Raw genomic sequence first — 23,602 nt, forward strand, 5'->3', positions numbered from 1 at the left:
ATTTCTAAGGCTTTCGTGTTTTGCGCGCCAGATTTGACGAAGTTTGTTATGACTGCCTTCGTCACGCGGGCCGGACAGAGACACGCAACGGGCCGGATGTGGCCCGCGGGCCGTAGTTTGGCGACCCCTGCATTAGACAGTTCCCCCACGGCGCCGAGGAATACCTGGGGGCCCGGTGCAAGCTAATGTGTTTTCCGAGACGCTCTCGCTCCCTCGCTGGTGCGAATGTAAAGATAATTTTTCTTTCTTTCCGAGTGACTCGAATGTGAGAGAAGCTCCGCAAAGGCTTTTCCTCCCCACTCTGTGACTGCCCTCCAAATGTATTTTTTCCGTGTGATGCTCCTTAAGCCGACCGATGTGCAGCGTTCACTCTCAGAAAGGCCAAAAAGGTGACAGAAAATAACCCTAACTTGGATCTTCCTTCTACGCTTTTCTTTTGTCTTCCAGCGAACCAAGACAAGCCCGCCAGGAAGCAGATCGCCAGCCCGCCACCCTCCAACCCCGAACCCACAAAGGAGAGCCTTCCGCTGGGGAGCGCGGTCAGCGAAAGCGGCCTCCTCCTGGAGGTAACAAACCCCCCTGTTTTTTTCTCTCTCTCTCTCTCTCTTTTTTTTTTTTTTTTTTGTCACTTTCGCCACATAGAAAACTCCCTCTGTCCTGCGTCCGTGTGCGTCTGTGTTTGTGAGCGTGCCCTTCGACCCCTGCCCCCCCCCCCCCGACCTCCTTTACAGAAGCTGCAGTGTTGCGTGACATCAGGGGGCGAGACGGCAGTGTCAGAGCTGATGAAGGAGGTGGGGGGGGCGCCTGCTTAGGCGTGCGTGCGTGTCACTGTGTGTGTGTGTGTGTGTGTGTGTGTGTGTGTGTGTGTCGGTTTGTTTGACTGCATGTGGGTCGTGTGTGAAAGTGAGCAGAGGACGGTGAGAAGAGCACACCGAGCGTGTCATCGCTAATCAGAGTGGAGCGGATTTGTCCCCCCGCCGCTTGACCTGCGACCCTCCAATCAGAGTCCAACCACGCATGCATTAGGAGTGCAGAGATTCGCTGAGTGAGGAGTGTGACTCCGCCCCTCTCATTGTTGTATAGACTAGAATATAGAGTAGATGTACTCCATTGATCCCGAATTTAATAAGGCCATTACACATTACAGAATTGCCTTTGATTTTTTTTTTTTTTACATTTTCCACAGACGCTCTGTTATTTGAGCGACGTTCCTCAGCACGTTGCTCTAGAACTTGGGGGGGTGACCGTCACAAGTACAAACACGACTTCAACAAAATTGTCATGTCCATACATACACGCACAGTTGCTATCGGTGTCGCGGAACCGGCATGTATCGGTACAGATGCCAGATACTGGTAGCGGTGTCCGCGCATCGCTAGCAGCGATTTCGCACGCTCGCCAAGATGCACCGCCGCTGAATTCCTGCACAATTAGCGCCTTTGACTCGTTAGCGAGCGGCGGCGGCGGCGGCGGCGGCGGCATCAGATCATCGCCGTCTCTAATGATGGCAAATTTGCGGCGCCGATCGCCGGCCAACGGGCTGCGTGCGTGGGCGCCCAGTCGATCCCGATGCCGGCCGGTCTCAATGGGCGGGAAGACAAAGGGATAGATTGAGCGTGGCGATGCGCTGCCTCCCGTTGCGTGACTCGACCTGCAGCGGGGGCCTCCTGCTAAACTGTGCATCGGTCGTTAAGGTGATGGGACCCGCAGAGAGATTGAAGCGACGGGGTGTGCGAGCGTGTGCGTGCGTGCGTGCGTGTGTGTGTGTGTGTGTGTGTGTGTGTGTGTTTGATGCCGATGAAGGTTTTTTTTAAATTTACACGCGCTCGTTCTTGAGTTTGCCGATTTGCTGTTTTGACCTGAAACACGTTCAGAAGGTTACGGGGTGGGGGGGGGGGGGGGAACGACTTGACGTCTTGGCCCGCGTGAATGCAGTCGTAATCCCCCCCCCGCCCGCCACGTAACTTTGCCGACACGTTAGCGTAGCGCGACAGCGATAGCGCGCTCCAGCTCCCATTCCCCCGCTCAATAAAGACGTTAGCGCTATTCAACCAGCACCCCCCCTTCCCCCCCGTCAACGAAAAATAATGCCAGGACGTTAGCATTATGCTTCCAACCAGCATCCCCCCCCGCCGTCAACGAACCGTGGCCCGCCGACATGATGCAGTTCCGTCATGAGGCCCATTGCTAAAAAGTTTGGAGACCACTGGTTTAACGGATCGTAACGTTTCGTTGCGGACTTTGCACTGCTAGTTTTGCAAAGAAAAGTCTTGAGGTCTCCAAAATACTGCCGTATTCGCCTAGTGTAAGACTTTGTGTAAAGTTGAAAATGTTTAAAAAAAACTTTACAAAGGTGAAACATTTTCAACTTTGTAAAGTAGCTGGAATTGTTTTTTTTTTGTTAAAATGAAGTTGAACTTTTTGTAAAGTTGTACTTTTTGTTGGTTTTACAAAAAGTAAATGTCAAAAAAATTCATTCGTTTTTAGAATTCAAAGGTTTTGCCATAAGTCGCATGACACGGCTGTAAAAATGCCGTTGTGACTGTGCGATACGGGGATCAAAAGCGACAAGGGAAAGGTGGTAAAAGTGCGAAAAGAAAATAGAATTAATTACAAACAATACAATAGAACAATGCAAAGCAAAATATAACACAATGACTCGGAGAACAGTGGCCAGCGCTGTGGCTCAGACTTGTAAAAAAAAGTCCAATAAAATCAGCAAAATGTTCAAAAGGAGCCCCTCCTCCTGACTCAGACGGGACACTGCACGCTCACAAACTTTCCCCAGATTCAATTCGACGCTATTATTTTAACCTTGGCGTGCGGGGCATTGTCCGCGCTAGCGTTCCCGATGGACGGAGGGTCTCTGCGTCGTGCCGTGACCTCATCAGCTCCGCTTTCATCTTGCTCTGACAGCCGGCAACAAGAGGGAGAACCAAAGAAACCCTGTTGAAACAATGCAACAAGCCCTCGACGACCCACCGCCAGCGCTACCGCTACCACCTCCTCCTCCTCCTCCTCCCTTCCATCCCACACATCCAAATCCGAGTTAACCGCTCTTTTATATTTTTGGACTCTGCGTGCAAAGCACCTCTTAAGATTTGTCCGTCAAAGCTGTCCGTCTCCCAGGGGGCAGTTATGGGAGCCAGGGGGGTGTAATAGTTGGAGATATGCGACGAGCCAGCGAGCTAGGCAGCCAGCCAGCCAGGCAGCGAGCTAGCGAGCCGGCCAGCCAGGCAGCAGCAGCAGGTGCCTGTTTCCATTACCTAAAGGTTCCAGTATGCTAAGAAGTGAGAGAAACGTGAGCGGCGCAAACGCACATAAACAGCCAAAGCGCGCCGGACGCCGTGGTATATTCCTCCGAATCTTTCAAATGGGTTGTAAATGGTCAGGTCCCATTCCAACATAAAACGCAGGGTGAGGCTACAGTGGTTTTGGGTTTTTATTATTTTATTTTTTTTATTGCATTTATCTTTTTTTTTTTTTGCCAAAAAAAAAAAAAAAAAAAAAAGTCAATTTTCACAGTCATCTGACTGTGCACCTCTTTCGGGTCTCATGATGTCCAGGGCATTTTTTTGGTTCCAGATGAAATAAAAGTGTCAAAAAAGAGAAAAACTGTGTGCAGAGATTTAACGTGGTGTCTCAGGGAACACTGTGCACTGACTAAATACACTGAGTCAGACTCCAAATGTTGATCTTGGACTTTTCCTGGCCTCGCAGACTTCACTTTATCCATGTTTTAGGACAGTCACCCGGGTCTGCAGCCTGTCCATAAACTCCCCAAATTACCTGTTTGGTTGCTCTACTTCTAAGTCACGTTGGTGCTAAAACACACAGCTCTGGAAATCGGCTGTCTGTGACATCACAAAGAGCACTGACGAACCCCCCCCCCCCCCCCCGCCCCTACCAGGCGCCTTTGTAGCCCTTCTTGTTAATCCCCTTCGAAATGCGCAGGTCTAACAAAGCATCCGTTTGTAAGGAAACTCTTTGCTAGCTATTTTTGAAGGAAGGCCGTAAACAGAGGGCTAAATATGTTATCATATTTAAAATATGATGTTTTCACCACAGTGTTTTTGCATCGTTTGTTGGAATATTTGAAGCCAACGTATGTATATATGTGTAAATATATATATACTGTATATATACATATATATGTATATATGTGTAAATATGGATATACTGTATATAGACATGTATATGTATACATGTATATATATATGTATACATATTTCCACATATATATGTATATATATACATATATATATATATATATATGTATATATATATATATACATATATATATATATATATATATATGTATATATATATATATATATATATATATATATATATATATATATATATATATATATACATATTATCATGATAAACTCAAAACAACTGATTCATCATTCATTAGAGCTGTAGAATTTTGCAACCAGCAACCAATCTGGACTAAAGATGTGCCCTGTAGCAAATGGGATGTGACGCCCAATGAATTGGTCGATCAGTGACGCAGCTTTTCAAACTTTATTGCGCGACAAAGCTGCTCAAACACCTTTTTTTTCCTCCGCTCGCAACACATGGTTTCCATATGAAGGAAGATCCCGGATAGCAGATCAAATTCCTGCTTTAAAAAAAAACCCCAGACCTTTTCATATGTCGCTGTGTCGGAATTGGACAAAATACACAGTTCTCGTAAATATATTAGACGTGGCTCCAGCATGCTGTTCCCAGATGTTTGCGCGGGCCCCATGCGACCAACATATTAAGCGGTATTGGAAAGCACACTAAGCTATATGCCAATACCGCGTTACCTTATCTTTTTTTTTTTCTCTTCAAGATCTTCGGAGCGGTCCTGAGAGGTCTCTGTTGGTGATAGGCGCGCATCTGACGTTTAAATCTTGAAGACTCATGGGTTGGAAATGAGATGTTTGAAACGTGCAAATTCCAGCAACTGGACCGCAGTGTCTGGTAGGGTGGAAAATAAAACGAAATAAACCGCCGGGAAACGTAGCCTAGCACGACAATCTAATACAATCGTTGTCATTTTGCTGAAACCCAGGAATAAGCGCTAGTAAGCCGAGCAGCTAGCCGTTTGCTAGCTAAAAACAAACAAATGCAAAGCTGTTTTCCCGGCTGTCTCATGGAATCTGATGCTATTTTAGCATTGAAAGCAGGACTCCGACAGGACCGAGAGACTTTTCAGGCGACAGGCAGTATGTTTTTCGCCTTGTACTTGACTGGCCTTGGCGAGACTAAGCTAATGTCCACCCTGCTACCAATAGCAAACCTCAAGCTGTAGCCACAAGGCTAAATTTGCAACAATCTTATATATATATATATATATATACATATACATATATATATATGTGTGTGTGTGTGTGTGTGTATTGGTAAACATGTAATATACTGCCCAAAAATACATGAATAAAAGTGTATATTCGCAGTACATTAAAGTCATTTAACTGTCCTGCCCTTAGATAGGTTCTTATTTATATATAAGAATATACATATAGCAAGGGTCTGCTTGCTCCCAGTTAGCTTCCATTAGCACTGCCATTTCTCTAAGGGAGCCTTGTGTGGACAATACAACTTCCCGACAGGGTGAACGCTCACGTCTTCAAATAAACGTCGTTCACTGGCGAGCTCAGGAGGGGGATGGAAGTTGAAACGCAAAATCCCCAAATACTCCACGCTTCACCCTTTAAATGACTTTCGGTATTCTAAAAGCAGAGTCCTCTTCTTTGTCATGCCAGCTCGGATGCTTCCGCACGCATCCGCCCCGCGTCACGGAACGACTCTCAGCGGGCGGGGTGGGAGGTGTTGGAGGGTGTCGGAGGGTGTTGGAGGGGCGGGGGGGGGGGGGGGGGGGCGCAAACTGTTGCGCTCGCGCGGACAGGTGCGGCGGAGACGACGGAGCGTGTGCAGCGAGGTGGAGCATGACACCGCGGGCGAGAGGCAATCAGATCAGCGTTGAGGAGGGGGAGGGGGAGCGCGCGCGCGCGCGTGCGCGCGCACACAGGCGGGGGAAGACCTGCGTTTTCTCGCAGTAAAACTGAGGTGACAGACTCTGGCAGCAGCAGTCACGCAAGTCAAGTAGCCGCGGCGGCGCTTGTCACGCCATCGCGGCCGCAGCGCTGCAGACGCGAGTCTCCTTCCTGTGTTCGACTACCCCCCCACACACACACACACACACATACATAACCCCCCCCCCCCCCCCCCCCCAGCCGTGCGGTTGACGTGATAACGCAGGTACACGGCCGTATAACCACTAGAAAAAGGTTCCGAGTTACCGTACAATCGCTAAAAGAGGCGCAAAGATGCGCGTCAGTGTGGGTTTTTTTTCTTTTTCTTCCTTTGACACAATGCTCACTTTCCCGTTTAAAAAATGTGATTGAAAGGATGTTTTGTGTTCTGGCCTGTTTGACAGTCCGCCGTCCACCGCTTTGGGGAATTTCTTTGTGTTTGCAACACTTTTTGCACTTCACTGCTGGAACTTTTTTGTTGTTGTTTTTGTTTTGAAGTAGCTGCGGCCGAACACGCGGGGGGGGGGGGGGGGGGTCAGTGTCGACCCACTACAATACTACCAGACTACTACACCACTACTAGGCTACTACACCACTACTACACCACTACTAGACTACTACACCACTACCAGACTACTACACCACTACTAGACTACTACCAGACTACTACACCACTACTAGACTACTACACCACTACCAGACTACTACACCACTACTAGACTACTTCACCACTACCAGACTACTACACCACTACTAGACTACTTCACCACTACCAGACTACTACACCACTACTAGACTACTACACCACTGCTCCCCTCCTCACCTCTGGCTTGACTGAAGCCACTTATGCACTTATTCAAATTTCTCCCTTTAATCAGCCGGCAAAATGATTCTTCCCTCCTTTCGCGTGCTAGCGCATGAAAGCGGTTCCAAAAAACAGTGTGTGTGTGTGTGTGTGTGTGTGTGTGTGTGTGTGTGTGTGTGTGTGTGTGTGTGTGTGTGCGTGTGTGTCTGCCCATTTTCATATTGCAAATTGAAAACACGTTGCTGGTCAAGCCGACTCGCTTATCAAAAGTTGGATTCTTGCGTTTAAAGGGGAGCAAATTGCCGCTTGTGTGCGCGTCGTCCCCGAGTTCACCGCCATTTCTTTTTTTTTTCCTTTTTCTCCCAAGGGGTCTGTGAAAAAAAACAAAAAAACAAAAAAAAAAAACCTCTGTGGGCCTTAAATTTCATTTGAAAAATATTCCCCTAAAAGTCTATCAAAAGCAATATTTAGCAGTACAAATCAGCGCGTTTTATTTGGCCCGCCGAGCTCGGCCAGCATCTGTCTTTCATTCCCCCCCGCCCCGCAGTTGTGTTACTTTCACTCCGTCTTCTGTGCGCGAGCTTTACTGCGCTTGGCTCTGCCGAGAAGCCCCAGGTTCTGTCTTGCGTTCCGGTCTCAAGGCGAGAAGAATAAGCGTAAAGGAGACCCCGTCACTCCTGAGCAGGGGTCCCCAAACTACGGCCGGCGTGAAGGCAGTCATAATACCCCCCCGCCACGTAAGTTTGCTGTTAGCGCTATATTTCCAACCAGCATCCCTGCCCCCCCCCCCCCCCCGTCAACGCACCGTGGCCCGCCGACATGATGCAGTTCCGTCATGTGGCCCATTGCTAAAAAAAAGTTTGGAGACCACTGCTCCTGAGGGTCGCCTCGCAGTGATGCCACGCACTGGGTTCCTGCAGTTTGATGGTCGGGTTCTTGCTTGCGAGTCTGTTTCCCGGACGCATCACTAATCAGTCTCTGTGTGTTTTTCTTGCGTGTCTGCGCAGTCTCTGACAGGTTTCGCCTTGGTGGTGAGCAGCGACGGGATGGTGTTCTACGCCTCCTCCACCATTGTGGACTATCTGGGATTTCACCAGGTGAGTGCCTTCAGCCCGGCGACGACGTTTCAGAAGCACAAAATATGCAGCCCCCGGTTTTTTCCACAGTTTTCCCGTACCTTTCCTTAAATGGTTGCAATCGTCTCTGGATTTATTTTATTTTATTTTATTTATTTATTTATTGTAAGCGAAAAGAAAATCAGCATGTTAGGCAGTTGGCAGTTTCGCTTCGCAGGAAATGTTCTCCATCCCCTCTGGCTTTGGTTAAGGGAGCAAGTGGAACGTTTTAAAGGCCCCGGATCAGAGGAACCTGGAGGACGAATGGACACAGTTTTTTATTCTATGGCAGGGGTCCCCAAACTACAGCCCGCAGGCCACATCCGGCCCGCTGCGTGTCTCTGTCCGGCCCACGTGAAGAAGGCAGTCATAATCCCCCCTCAGTCACCCATTAATTATGGATATCAACGCACAGCCTTGTAGGTCTTGCCACGCTGAAATCATGCCTTTGCTCGGAAACCATGAATGAAGTGCTTTTAGCTGTTACTGTATAGTCCAGGCGTGTCAAACTCATTTTTGGTTCACGGGCCACATAGAGGAAAATCTATTCCCAAGTCATGGTATGGGAATAATAACGTAAAAATAACAACAACTTCCAGTTGTTTTCTTTGTTGTACTTGGTTGGTGTTCTTTGAACACTCTGCACTCTGCATCAGTGTTGCCAACTCCTCAGAAAGGAAAGTCACTATTGGCTGTCGCAAGACGTCACCAAATGACGTCATCGTCTCATTTGCATCATTGACAATTTGCGACGTGATAACAGCAGGAAAAGTCGCTGGATTTGTCGCTAGTCGCCATGGGGAGAAATAGCGACTTTTTGGGGGGAGAAAGTCCCCAAGTTGGCAACACTGCTCTGCATCAGCGTTGTCTGTTTCGACAGAGACATTTTGAGGCAATGAGGGCAGCCAATAGGAGACGTTCTGGGGCAATGAGGGCAGCCAATAGGAGACGTTCTGGGGCAATGAGGGTAGCCAATAAGAGACGGTCTGGGGCAATGAGGGCAGCCAATGGGAGACGTTCTGGGGCAATGAGGGTAGCCAATAGGAGACGTTCTGGGGCAATGGGGGTAGCCAATAGGAGACGTTCTGGGGCAATGAGGGTAGCCAATAGGAGACGTTCTGGGGCAATGAGGGCAGCCAATAGGAGAAATCAGTGGATGTACTTGTGCCGATTTGCTCAGCCCCAGTATTGAGTTTGTTTTGCGAAGCAGAAACGATATTGCGACACCAAGTGGACACATTTAGAACAGCACTCTCTTTCATTGAAATATTGCAGTTTTTATATTTTGCAAAAATCATCTCGCGGGCCGGAAAAAAACAGTTTGTGGGCCCGGTCCAGCCCGCGGGCCGTATGTTTGACACCCCTGGTACAGTCCCTCCATCGCTCCAACTTGGCATCGAAAAGCAACGTTCCGTGCCCGGACGATTGTGCCACGAAAAAGGACACTCGAAAACAACGTGCTTTCCGCGCAGTTTGTTTGTCCCCCGTCCAGTTACATTTTTCCGTCTGAACCGAAAGGAAGTGGACTTGTTGCAGAATCGTTGACACACACACACACACACACACACACACACACACACACACACACACACACACAAAGACGCATGGAATGCTCACAGTTTGGGATGTTGAATTACAAAGACTCGTCAACTGAGCTTTTTTTGCCGCCCCCCATTCCCCCCCCCACCCCCTCCCCCCGTCCTCTCCCACGTGTTTAGATCTGGTCAAGTGCTTTTCAGTTCTGCACAGATGAACCTTCCTCCGGGGGCCACAGTCACGGCGTTTCATAACCCCGCAATTGCAATTTGGAAGGGCACTTACTCTTCGGAAACGATCGGAAAAAACTCCAAAGAAAAACACTTTTCGCCACAAAAACAAGTCTGGTGAAGAGCGAGGGGGGAAAAAAAGGGAAGACAAAAAAACAAAACAAAACAAAACAAAAAAAACCCGCCTCCAACGGCATTTGATCCCATATTTTGGAGCCGGGCTATTGGCTTTGAAGGCCGACGGAAAAGAAATCGCTCCCGACCCCCCCGCCCTCCCGCTCCTCTTTTGTGCTTTTTCTTTTTTTTTTTTTTTTTTTTTAACGAGAAACATAAACAACAGTCACTCGATCCGTCTGCCAGTAGGGAAGCAAGAAAAAAAAGAGAAAAAAAAAAAAGCCGCAAGACGGAGCGGCCCGCCGTAGACGGTGGGAACGGATCGTGTTTGCCGAGGCAGGCGATCAAAAGCCCTCGCGTGCCACCAGTAGGGAAGTCATGGAGGGGGGAGGGGGGTGGGGGAGGGGGGGCGGGGAGGCAGAGGGAGAAGGTTGAATGTTTCACTGAGGAATCTGTCATGGAATGACAGAAAGCAAAGCTATTGCTGGAAAAGAGAGGGAGGGAGGGAGGGGGGGGGGGGAGGCATGACGAGAGCGGGCTGGAACCCGGCTCTGTGTGTGTGTGTGTGTGTGTGTGTGTGTGTGTGTGTGTGTGTGCGCTGGGAGGGCGAGTTGGGCTGGACCGCTGTTCGTTCAGGAGCTGGTGTCACGCGATGTTTGACAAACACAGCTGCCCTCGTTGGCCCTTCCAGCTGCACCGCGCGCGGCAGACTGCGCCGCCTCGTCCTCCCCGCCAGTGTGTGTTTATGCGCCGACACACAGTGTGCGCGCGTGGTTTTTTTTTTTTTTTCTTTTTCTTTTTCTTTTTTTCTGCAAGTTTCGCTTCGCCGACTTCCAGCGGCCAGCGGCTTTGGCGCTGTGCGGGAATACCGTCTAAAAAAAAAAAAAAAAAGTAATCTAATTACTTCTTTAACTACTTTGTTTCACAAGTTATCAGTTACTCATTAATACAGTGTTATTGGGATTACGCCGTAAAAGTAATCCAACTACTGATTACTCCATAAAAAGTAATCTAATTACTACTTTAACTACTTTGTTATCAATGACTAAATACTTTAGCTAAAAAAAAAAACATAGAGCAACAGTTGAGGACGTCTTGTTTCCTGCACGCGACGCACAACGAACCACAATATTCTTTCACTTAGACGAGATGAACTCAAAACAACGTTTGTATTTTTCCAGCTATCAAACGCAATCAAACATTGTTGTTTTTGGTTGTCCCCCCCCCACCCCGAAATTTCAGACATTCTTAGCTTGCAAAATATTTCCGAAAAGTACAGGAATCGTTACTTGACGAAGTAATTATGATGTAATTACCAGTTTTGCCAGAGTAATCCCGTTACATTACTCTGTTACTTAAAAAAAAGTTGTTAAAGTACATTAGTGGACTACTTAGTAATCCACTAGTAATAGATTAGTAATAGACTATTCGCCAACACTGCTCAACATGCTTTGTTAGACTGTGGCTAAATCACAACCGAAGAAACTCGTTTGCCTCCTGGCTGCGGCTGACAGGACGCTCGTGCCCCCCCCCAATTGGAGTTGCCCCAATTTGGGATCAGTAAAGTGCGTCTCTTGTAATTCTATTCTAACCTTTCCTGTTCCATCCGAGCACAGACGGACGTGATGCATCAGAATGTGTTCGACTACATCCACGTAGACGACCGCCAGGAGTTCAGACGGCAGCTCCACTGGGCCATGTGCCCTCCGCAGCAGCAGCAGCAGACGTCAGCGCACCAGGACACCCAGCTGGCCGCAGGAAGTGGTGAGTGGCTGATGCTGATGGAATGCATGAAAAATTATACCTTTAATAGGGGGAAAATATTAGATTGAAACATCAGTCAGTCAATCAACTTTTATTTGTGAAACGCTAAACCTTCAGCAGACTAAGACTAAAGTCTGACGAGCAGGCTTTTGTGAGGTCACAAAGGGCTCTGACACCTCTCATGGGTTAGCTCCAGCGCCCGTGGGCCAGGTCGTTGTTGTTGTTGCATCCTGTGACATAAATTTGGGACCAACGTTTTTGTTTTGTTCTTTAATCCTCTTCCGAACGATTGAGTGGTAAAAGTATTGGCAATGGTATTATAATTACTAACGGCATTGTACTCTTTTATTTTGGTCTGTTACACCTCAGGCGATGACTTTGTTGTGAGCAGCCTGTTCCATTCACCGGAGGCCGGGGGGGTTCCCTCAGACCTTTCCTGCTTCCTCAACAGATGTTTCATCGCCAGAGTCCGATGCCTCCTGGACAGCACCTCCGGCTTCCTGGTAGGAATCCTCACGCACAGTGCAAGTGCGCCAAATACCCGTCAATATTAGGTGTCCCCGTCCTCCCCCTGGTTGTTGCTCAATGCCAGTCCAAGTATCCTTCAAATGCAGAGGGGACGGTAACAACGTGACAGTATTTCATGGGTGCAAGTCATGGCAGTCTACATCAGGGGGTGGGCCGGCTTTCTGATTGGTGGGGCCACGGTGGGTTCTAAAATGTGACAGAGGGCGTGCGGAGCAGGAGCAGATGGATGGTGGAAAAATAATAACGTGGGGTATATGTAGAAAACGTGCTTTAATGCCAATTGAAAATGAACCAAAGTGAAGTTCCAACAAAATCAGTGTCTTGAAGCCCCCACGGTATTTAGCTCTGTATTGAAATGACTCTGAAAACACTGAAAAGAATGGACGAAGTACCGCTAGCTTATGACTTACTGACCAGGAATATCATTTCTTCAAGTTCGCCGGGGCTGGGTTTCAAAAAGCTTAGCAGGCCGCAATATGGCCCTCAACCGGGATCTGTTGTGGTGCGGCAGTATTTCACCATGAAGTCACTGGGGTTCCTGGACCTTCAAGCGGCATCAGGCTGCGACTGAGCGTAGGACAACCCGAGAGCCCTGTTGACGTCTGGAATGCGGGCGGTAATGGGATGAGGGGGTCAGAGGTGTGTACTGTCACCAGGGCCACTCTGGTTGCACCGACTCCGGCTGCACCGCCGAAATTGGAGAAGGCTCCTCAGATGCTGAACCCCCCCGCGCCCCCCCCAAAAAATTTCACCCGACGCTACGTCATAGGAGGGAGTGTGGCACACGGTTACTGGTCCTGACGCGACAGTTACATAGACATGTTCTCTTATAACATAGGAGTCAAACTCTGGCCCGCGGTCTATATTTGTATATTTGGCCCGCGAGGCAATTCCAAATCAGTGCTACGGCCGGTAGCCCGTCAGTATTTTACAGCACATGTAGCGCTAATACTACAAGTCCCAGAATGCTCGGCTGGTATTTTGGCACGTCAATCAGGACAGGACGTTCATCGAAGGATATTACTATGACTCCATTGGTTTATTGAATCAGCAGGGCCGCCACATAGGCTCAGTCCCGCAAACGCTGCTTGCAGCTTTAATTTTTACACGCACAGCAAGTAACTTTACGTTCCCCCCCCGTTTCTCCTCGGCGCAGACCATGCAGTTCCAGGGGCGGCTGAAGTTCCTGTACGGCCAGAAGAAGAAGACGGCCTCCGGTGCCCTGATGCCGCCCCAGCTGGCTCTGTTCTGCATCGGCGTGCCTCTCCTGCTGCCCTCCATCACCGAGATGAAGATGAAGAACATGCTGATGCGGGGCAAGAACAAGGCGGGAGGAGGGATCATCAGCGCTCTGGAGCACGGGTAAAGAGGGGCGGGGGGGGGGGGGGGCAATGTCGGACCCGAGAGTTTGTTAAAAGTGAAAGAAATTGCGAAACACCTGCATCTCACTGGACAAAGTGAGAGGAAAAAAAAACACACTGGAAACCCAGGAGTTGTACAGTACTGCCCGTAAAAGTTGTTTTATTTTGGCAATTTAACATAAGAGATGAAACCAACCAATTTTATTCAGCCATTACACGCAAATTATCATATATCAAGCAGCTCCTTGTTGCAACTTTGCTGATTAAGATTTCCAGCTTAATAAAACCACAAACTCAGAAAATGAGAATACTGTGAAAAGCTTCAGTTTTGTAGCTTCAAAGAGTCCAAAGAATCCAAAACACCTGCAAAAGGGTCCTGAGCCTTTAAACCAGGGGGCCCCAAACTACGGCCCGCGGGCCACATCCGGCCCACGTGTGACCCATTGTGCTAAAAAAAAAAAAGTCTGGAGACCACTGCTTTAAACAGTCTGTCTTGGGTTGTTGGCTCAGAAGAGTTCACACATGGGCAAATACAACAACCTTTTCAGGATATTCTAATTTTCTGGGTAGTACTGTATATATAACATACATACAGGGGTGTCAAAGATAGTCACATTCTGTAGTTAAGTAAAATTATTGCGACTTGAGTAAAAAAAAAAACTAAAAAAATTCTTTGGTCAAAATAAAAGTACATTGTTTATTTTTCTCCAACGTAATCGCCTGCTAAAATAGGATCTAGTTTTATATGGAGCTACGCAACAGCAGAGTTCTAAGGGCTCCACTTCATGCAACAAAAAAAACTCACAACTGAGTGAATTACTTCCAACAGAATTTGTATATTTTAAAGACTTTTACAACACAAAGCGGTTTTCCAATGCAAGGAGTACAACGTTCAGTTATTTGTGTGCAAATGAAGGGAGCAAAAGCCAAAAAAAGTTGTCAGAATATATAATAATAGATACCTGAAAAATCTACAAGTACAGTAGCGAGGTATTTGTGCGTCGTTGCTTCCCAACTCTGCACACGCGCCAGGTTTCCGCGGGCCCAGCAAGCGCAAGTAAGTGCCAGAACCAGAGGCCACCTCACGTGTGGGGAATTACAAAAACAAATCCACGTCTCGGCTCAAATTAGGCCGGAGTCGAGCTGCAGCGCGGAAGCTTGCGTCGATTGCCGTTTGTTCCTTCACAGAAACATGCAGGGTGTCACAGAAATACGCCAAAATACTGGACTGGGAGGTCAGGAAGTTTGTTTTACAGTGAGCAATTCAGCGATTCGCTCGGTCTCAGAGTATTCAGGAGTTTCGCTTAATGCGGCAGTTGTACGCAGACAGGTGCTGCGATGGACGGAAGATTCATCCAAGAATCATTCAAGAATTTAAGGAATGTCTCATCCGGCTTGCCAGGTTAAGCACCTGGAAGGAGGACATGTAGACTCCGCAGTGAGGCACGAAGAAAGTACAGTGAAAGGAAAAACAAAAAAAAAGACTTTCCAACTCTGGAGTCAGAAACACTTAGGGAGGTGGATGAAGATATTGAGCATTTTAAGGTCCCACTAACTGGAATAGAATAACTTTGGAAAGGGTGAGTCATCCTCAAGCATCTTTCCTGTAAACATAAACGAACCAGTCCTTGATTTTTTTTTTTTTTTTTTTTTTTTTTTTGCTTTGAGTCATTCAATAATCAGCAGAAACAAACATTCAGTCGGTAGACGTTCCAGAACGCATTTCCCGGCCCTGACAAAAAATATCCAAAAAAGAACCTCACCTCCGAAAACACATTCTTTGGCTGTGTCCGAAGTCACCCGCTTGTTCCCTTCTTCATATACAGGGAGTTGTGTGTAGCCAACTACGTAGTGCACTCGTCACTAAAAAAAACAACAAAACAACAATAGCACAAAAAAAAAACTCTAATTTAAAAAAAGAAAAGTAAACAAAGTCAGTCGTGTCATTAAAATGTCACATTGGCAGGTGCTCAGAAATGAAATAATAATAATAAATAGCTATATAAATTATTGAACACATATATGCATTTTTGTGCCGAGCGCATGCACTAAGTGTCTTCCCACTCGAGCCTTTTCTACACTTGGGTGGGCGCGACCGGCCGCAATGCATCATGGGACGGAAAGCCGGGTTCGTGACCATTGCTCGTACACAAGCCCCCCCAGGATCCAATATAGCGGCCCATTAATTTCAATAACACATCCGTGGGTGGATGCTACCTTTAACGATGACTTAGCGATGGTTGGAGATATGAAGTGGACGATGTAGTAGATACCGATGTTCACTCAGGATTCGCACGCCACTGCCAAATTGGCGTAGCCCCTATATAGCGAGTAGCAACTTGGGACACAACCCGAGTCTATTCATTCATCTTCTATACCCGCTTACTCCTACTCAGGGTCACGGGGGTCTGCTGGAGCCTCTCCCAGCTGTCTTAGGGGCGAAGGCAGGGTGACACCCTGGACAAGTCGCCAGTTCATCGCAGGGCCACAACCCGAGTCTCCTGGACCGTCATTTACGTAATCTTTTCTCTCCCCACGTGCAGCAAACGGAGCGAGCACCTGCGGAGGCACTCCTTCAGCGGAGGCATGGGCGACATTGCGGACCCTCTGCTCCTCCCCTGCCCCTCCCCCGGCGCCGCCCAGCGGGGCCACCACACTCCGTGGACCCCTCTCTCCAAGGACAGCCTCAAGTACCGCCACGACGGCTACTACAGCCAGGAGGAGCCGCTCAACTACTGCAAGTCCTCCGCGGCCGCCCACAAGGGCGTGAGTCCGGGCCTGAGCGGTGGCGGCGGAGGCTGGCCCTTGCGGCCCAACTCAGGTCCCCTCAGAACGGGTCCGGGCGTCGGCTACCTCCCGTCCAACCGCTTGAACAAGGCCGGCCATTACGGCAGGCCGTACCGCCTCTCGCCCAGCTGCCACGGCGGCCGAGGCGGCGAGGTGTTCGTCTCAAAGCTCTACGGCAACGTCCAGATCCCCAGCGACCCCGACGCGTACTGCGTGGACCTGGTGAAGAACGAGAACGGCTACGGGGAGTGCTACGACGGCCACCAAGTGCCGGAGGTGCTGCCCATCAAGGTGGAGCACGACTCGGACTCGGAGAACGGCTGCGACGCCTACGGGCAGCCGTGGGCTTGCCGCGACCCCGAGGCCGTGGACCGCCGCTACGGCAACGGGGTCTACGCCGCCCAGGCCTCCGGCCTCCACCTCAAGTCGGAGGCCGACTACTACGACCCGCAGTACTCGCCCTGCCAGCGCGGCAAGGCCGGGATCAGCCCGCCGTACCACAACAACAACCACGGCGGCTACCCGAACTACGCGGTGGGCGGCGGCGGCGGCGGCGGGCGACTGCTGAAGGGCGACAAGGGCTTGGGCGGCGACCAGTTTAGCCCCCAGAGACTCTCGCACTCGGACTCGCTTTGCGGCAACCAAGCCGTCAACCTGGTGGACGCGCAGGCATACCCGCAAGACTTCCAAAAGGCCTACGTGCACCCGGACTACGGCCACAAGCACGGCGCGTACGAGTTCAAAGGCCACGGCCTGATCCACTCCATCAAGCGGGAGCCCATGGACTCGCCGCCGTGGTCGGAGAGCGCACACGAGCTCGGGCAAGCCATGATGGTCGGCCCCAGGAACGTCATGCCGTGCGTGATGAGCACGGGGCCCCACAAGTCCAGTCCCTACATCTACCTGCCGTGAGAGCAAGCAGCATCAGCGAGGTGCCCCCCGCACAGCACCAACAACCCCCCCCGCACACGTACAAGCGCGCCCGCTGTCGCACCAGCGGTAACGCAAAAAAAAAAAAAAGAAACAAAGAAAAAAACGGACAATCGTTGATCACGTGGATTCCCAGGATGTCGACAATCAACCTCTTCAGGAGGCCCCCGAAACACGGCTCAGGTTCTAGCGGTTCTAGCGATGCGACAATCAAGGCGGAAAAAAATAAAGACGGCAACGGCAACTTCCAGTTCAAGTCCAGTTCGCGGATAGACGACCTACTTTGTGAGGAGTATGTTTTATAGTTGGTTCCGAGCACTTTTGGATTTAGTGACAATGGAAACAAATTGTGTCTAGAAGACAGTTTCATTTTTTTCTTTTGTTTTTTGTGTTGTGTTATAGCCTTTGTGAGAGGAACAAGAAATGCTATACATATATATATAAATATATATATATATATATATATATGACAACTTTTTTTGTTTTGAACTTTGTACACGGGAGATTACGCACACATACTGCTGGGTTTTTCAATGGAGATGCCTAACAGTGGAAACTTGCTGAGGAGGAAGTTGTACGCTTTCACGATAAATGGTCCGTCATTACAGTGTTGCACCACTAAGAACACTGATTTCTATGCATCGAGTCGAATTGATGGAAGCTGATCAAAGTCGAATATCTGCAGCCATGTTTTTACGTTGCAAGCACATTTTAACCACGACGTCCCCCGGTTATGTCGTTTGTGTTTTCAAGTTTTTTTTTTTGCAAAGCGGCGATTTGTCGCGGCGTTGTTTTTTGTCGCACGTTTGAACGGTGAGGTCGGTCAGCCACGATTCGTCATAACCTGCAAAAGACGGTCACACTACGAATGAATCTAACGAAAAAGAAATTCTAGATTTCCGAAAGAAGCATGAACCCCCGATCAAATCAAAGTTAGTTGTCAGCAGATAAATGATGTCTTTGTAACATTGTGTTTAGAAAAAAAAAAAAAAAAAAAAAGTGTTGAATTCAAGTCTATTTTTCCAAGATTCAATGTTTTTGCTTGTCATAAGAACCATAATTGCATAATTTTAGGTCATGGAACTCCTGTAAAATGTAAGAATATTATATATTTTTTTCTGTCATTCTCTTAATGTGGAAGCTGATGTTGTGTAGTGTTGATTAGTGTTTATGGCACAAAAAAAAAAAAAAAAAAAAAGTTAGCATTTCAATCCTCCCGTCTCTCCGCGGATGCGACACATTTGATTTAAAATGCTACTTCACTCTCCGTGTTGTCCTCATCAGATGTTTTCTTCACAGTCAGTATTTTTCTTTTTTTCTTTTGCACAGTTAATTAAATGCACCAAATTGATCTTGGCCTCGGCGAAGCCACTCGAGTAGTTTCCAAAGTTGCACTACTGGGAATAGCTCAGTTGAAGTTCAGCCTATCGCCGGAAAAAAAAAAAAAAAAACACGCACAACTGTACACGGTGTCACTGTTTTGAATTTAGTCTTCTATTTTTCTCTTTGTGTGTGTGTGTGATCATTTTTCGTAAGTGTTGAAGATTTGTATTTATTGTCAGAAGCAAAAGTGCATAATTTAAAACATACACACTTCTTGAAGGCTTTTCTGTTGCTCTGAGGTAAAAATACATGTGGCTTTTTTTTTTTTTTTGTCTGTCTCGCGATCTCTTTTTTGATAATTGTTTGAAAGACACGTCAGACTCGTCTCATGGAGGAGGTAGCTGCAAGGTAGCGAAACACAGTGTATAATATGCAGTGTCTTCAAATGTTTCTACGTGTTTTTGCAAACGGGACTTATCTATTAAAAGACTTTTCTTTATATGGGTAATCAGTGACTGTTTGGTTTTTCTTTTAGTCGTATACGATCACTGCGTGGTTATAGAACTTCATGGCTTTGGTTCCAACTTAGTTCTATAGTAACAACTATGGAATAATCCACTTACTGCTGTCATTACTGCAAATCGATGTTATGCTAACTACAGTCAAGAAAAGTTCTTTCTACCACTTATGAGAACTGAGTCTCATTTCTGCAGAGGAACCAGGAATTCTAATGAATGACTTGCTCAACAACTACCTCAACTGATTTTTACAATGGGGAATGTTCATGGGGAACATCGTAATCTAACCAATTTATGTTTAGTCATCGTCCCTTTCGTAGCAGTGTTGGCGAGTAATCTATTACTAAGTAATCCACTAATGTAATTACACTACTTTTTTTGGAAACAGAGTAACGTAACGGGATTACTCTGGAAAAAACTGGTAGCTATATCATAATCACTTTATCAAGTAACCATTCAGTTACTTTTCTGAAATATTTTGCAAGCTAGAAATGTCTCATTATCCACAAAATGTCTGAAATTTAGAAAAACGACGCACCGAAACACGCGTGGCGGGGGCGAAAGAAAAAAACAGCGATTTGCGTTTGATAGCTGGAAATTCAAACATTGTTTTTAGTTCATCTCGTCTAAACGAAAACATATTGTGGTTCGTTGTACGTTGTTGTGTACGAAACAAGACATCCTCAACTGTTACTTTATTATTTTTTTTAACTAAAGTAATTAGTGATTTATGACAGAGTAGTTAAAGTAGTAATTAGATTACTTTTTAAGAAAAAAAAAAATCAGTAGTTGGATTACTTTTATGGAGTAATCCCAATAACACTGTTTAGTAGCGACGAGCAGGAATTAACTGTGCTGCCTTCTGAGAGCCCAGAAGAAAGATGGAAACAACTGCAAGCCGACCTCAATGGCACTCTCACATTGACGGAAGAACAAATAATATTTTTTTTACCACCAACCGGTTTTGAGAACTGTTTGGTTCAACACGATAAATCATGGCTTCGGTGGCACTGCATCGAAAATTGCCCCTCGCACCAACAGGAAGCCTCAAGCTGTTACCACCAGGCCAGACTGGCAGTAAAAATTTCGTTCCATCTGCGTGGTTGCAATATGTCGGTTTGATCACTCCCACTTTATTGCATTTCATTTTATTTATGCATTTGTCAAAGGCATTTCCTCTCTAAAACCGCTTCCTATTTGTTCTCTACCAGACACGTTAAATAAATCCAATGGATTTATGAGACCTTCCCCCCTGGCACGCCCCCCGGTTTGAATGAAACCAAATCAGCGTCATTTTGCGGCATTACAGCCCAGTCTCCAATAATGTAAAAATGATGTACAGTAACGTCTCTCCAGTGATCTAATGATCATAAATATTTCCCAGTGTGAAAAAAAAATGGCCATCTACTCTCTCGCAGCAAACATCTTTGTCTCTTTAGTAGCTTCTGAATTTTTCACATATACCAAATGTGGTCTCATCCTCCAGGTTTGTGTCTCTATTAATAATAAATACTCAGCAGAACAAGATACAGAGTATCTCTAGCCACGTTGCCCTGTATGATTAATGTGCTGTAAAGTTGGCATGACAGCTCCTTCACACGATCGTGGAAACCTGACGCCTGTCTCTCACCACTGTCTGGAGCGGGACGGGGTTCGGGGGGGGGGGGTTTGCTGGTGATGACCATAGGGAACAGAAACAAGGGTGACAGGGGACACGGTGAGGTGGAAGTTGGAGGGGCGGTGTCACCAAGAAGCTCTGGCCCCAGATATTCCCAGCAGGTCTCGGCCTCAAATTGACTATGTTGTTGCTTGTCGTTACATCAAAGTCCAGACTGAAAACTGTCCTCAAATGTTTACTGTATAATTTAAAGGTCTAGAGTGTAAAATGTGGCTTAATTTATGATTTTTGTATGGTAAAAGCTTCACATAAAGCCCTTAAATACATGAATAAAAAGTGCACACTCACAGTACAATAAAAGCCATTGGGTATTCCTACCCTCAGAATGGTTCTCATACAAAGACAAGAATGTCTGTCGATCAAGGGTCTCGCTTCCAGGTAGTTGCCATCTTGCACCGCCATTTTCTAAGGAAGCCCCGTGTGGACAAGTCAAGGTCACCTGACAGCGCGTCGCGTATTTGGGGCGAAGGCTCGCGTCTTCAAAAAACCAAGAAGGTGGATGAGGCATAGAGGTTTGAGCCCACAGGCCACCGTAGTTCACTGGCAAGCTCAGGAGGGGGAAGGTATGGAGTCCCTAAGGGAGCATAAGTGAACGAGCAATGCAATCTAAAAAAATGTCACTCCTTGATATTGCTGTTTCTTCTTTAAAATCTCGAAATGTTACACAATCTTTCACTTAACGCCTCCAGAAAATATGTTTTATATATTTATTCCACAGAACCGTTGCGGGGAAAAGCCATTACACCTCACATTCAAAGCAGGCCAATCTGTTTTACTGTTTGTCTGTCTCTAAATAATTATCTCATGGCACCATACGGCTTGTTAAGTCAAAACTGAGCTGAAGGTTTCCCCCATCAAAAGGCCACGCATCACATTCCACTCAAGAAAAAAAAAAAAAAAAAAAAAAAAGCTGACGTCAATCTTAACTGAGTTTGGCTTAAAACAAATAAAACCCCCAAAAATCCTTCAACGTGTATCTCAACATGTATCTCAACATGTATCTCAACATGTACTGCTTCAGGCCTTTTTGTCTCACAGCAGCAGTAGACGCGACAACATTTTCTCCAATATCATTTTGTGTAAAGTGCGAAAAGTCTTATATGAATTAAATAAAACTGTGACGTGATTCAATTGGATTCGATCGCATTTACCAAGTGCAGGGACGCGCAGTCAGGGGAGGCAGGGGAGGCAGCGCCTCACCTCGCCACCAGGGGGGTGAAAGGCACAAAACTCAGTGCCTCAGCTGTCGCGATGAAAATAAAATAAGTATTCATATTTGTCCTCTGGTCTATGCTTTCAATGCAATTTTGCCGTGGTTCCTGTGCATAGTTTGATAGTTTTCAATGTCGAAATCGCTGAAATTCTGTATTTCCTGTTCAAATAACAACGGAGAGACGAGAGGTGAGGCAGTGACAGGTGGAGCCTCCCCGCTGATTGCGCAATCCCCCACAAACCTTGTATTGAGCGCGTGCCAATGGCACGTGCTTGTTTGCCGCAGCCACAAGTAAAAGGCATGCCTTGAGGCAGTCAGTGCCGCTGCCTCAAAGAAGGGGGCGATAGTGGGCCTAGAGTTCATCACCCTGACCGGTAAACTCTTGCAAAAGAAAAAAACAACACAACAACAACAACAACAACAACAACAACAACAACAAAAACTGCTGTGCAAACTGCAATCATTTTTCCGCCCTGAAAATGGAGGATTTGATTTCTAAAATAAGAAATGTGACAATGTCTGGATTTCATTTACAAGTAAAGGTGAGATATACTATCCTGCATTATGCCCATACCTCACTGCACGTCACTAACCAAGTGCCTTCGTGAGGTTTTTGAGGGAACTTCTTGAAGTATTTGTGTGGCGCGGTGGTCCAACAAGAGTCACTAAGCCTACAAAGCCAGGGAATGAGTACGTTGGTGCAAGCAAAATTTAGACTGAGTGACTTCCACTTGGGCGACACGGTGGCGCAGTGGTTAGCGCTGCCGCCTCACAGCAAGAAGGTCGTGGGTTCGATTCCGGGGCCCGGGCCTGTGACCTTTCTGTGTGGAGTTTGCATGTTCTCCCCGTGTCTGCGTGGGTTCTCTCCGGGTTCCTCCCGCATGCACACAAACATGCATGTGAGGTCAATTGAACGCTCTAAATTGTCCGTGGGTGTGCATGTGAGTGTGAATGGTTGTTTGTCTCTATGTGGCCCTGCGATGAACTGGCGCCCTAAGACAGCTGGGAGAGGCTCCAGCAGACCCCCATGACCCTGAGCTCGGGACTAAGCGAGTATGGAAAATGAATGAATGAATGAACTTCCACTTGGAAAGGAAAGTTTCACCAACATGATCTGTGTTTTGACTATGGTTGTATAATTTTCAAGGATGAAATTATGTCAAATTTGGACTTAATATTGTTGTAATTTAGAAAATTGTTTATGTTGATTTGTTATGGTATAGTAGTCCTAAATTCCTTCAGGCCAACTATACCACCGTGTTTGGCAGAAGGATAAGACTGAGAGTTTAATTTGCATTGATCAGAGGCCTCAGCCTGCCATTTACTAGAAATCAATAGTTTGTTTTTTTTGGTTGTTTTTTTGTTGTTTCTTTTGAAAATTAATCATCTCTACTCCGCTGGAATGCGTCATGGAAAATGGGGATCTGACCGCGGAGAAAGTGCTATGAAAATCTCTGTGAAGGAAATGTTTTGGTTTTTTTTCTCTCTGTGTGAACACTGAACAAAGAAAAGGCGTTCACACTTTCACTTATCTGTGGCCTGCCAGGGCTCAGTCTTTAGAAGATGAATTGCACATGCAAAGTTTTAAGTGTGCAACCACTAGCTCATGGGACATATCGTGTAGTAGTAGATTCCCCATGAAAAGATGTAGGGGTGGGGGGGAGGGGGGGG

General features: G+C 47.1%; 1 protein-coding gene across 1 annotated transcript; it reads left to right on the forward strand.

The window, feature by feature from the left end:
* Window positions 1-355: 355 nt before the first annotated feature.
* LOC142899470 (uncharacterized) lies at window positions 356-19,030 on the forward strand. Its single transcript, XM_076043060.1, has 7 exons — window positions 356-389; window positions 448-566; window positions 7,842-7,931; window positions 11,446-11,593; window positions 11,963-12,096; window positions 13,278-13,483; window positions 16,026-19,030. The coding sequence occupies exons 1-7, from the start codon at window positions 356-358 to the stop codon at window positions 17,179-17,181; spliced, it is 1,887 nt and encodes a 628-aa protein (XP_075899175.1). The 3' UTR covers window positions 17,182-19,030.
* The last annotated feature ends 4,572 nt before the right edge of the window (window positions 19,031-23,602 follow it).

This window comes from Nelusetta ayraudi, unplaced genomic scaffold (assembly GCF_046127955.1).
Source record: "Nelusetta ayraudi isolate G7.1 ecotype Tasmania unplaced genomic scaffold, CSIRO-AGI_Nayr_v1 ptg000073l, whole genome shotgun sequence".
NCBI classification, from domain to species: domain Eukaryota; kingdom Metazoa; phylum Chordata; class Actinopteri; order Tetraodontiformes; family Monacanthidae; genus Nelusetta; species Nelusetta ayraudi.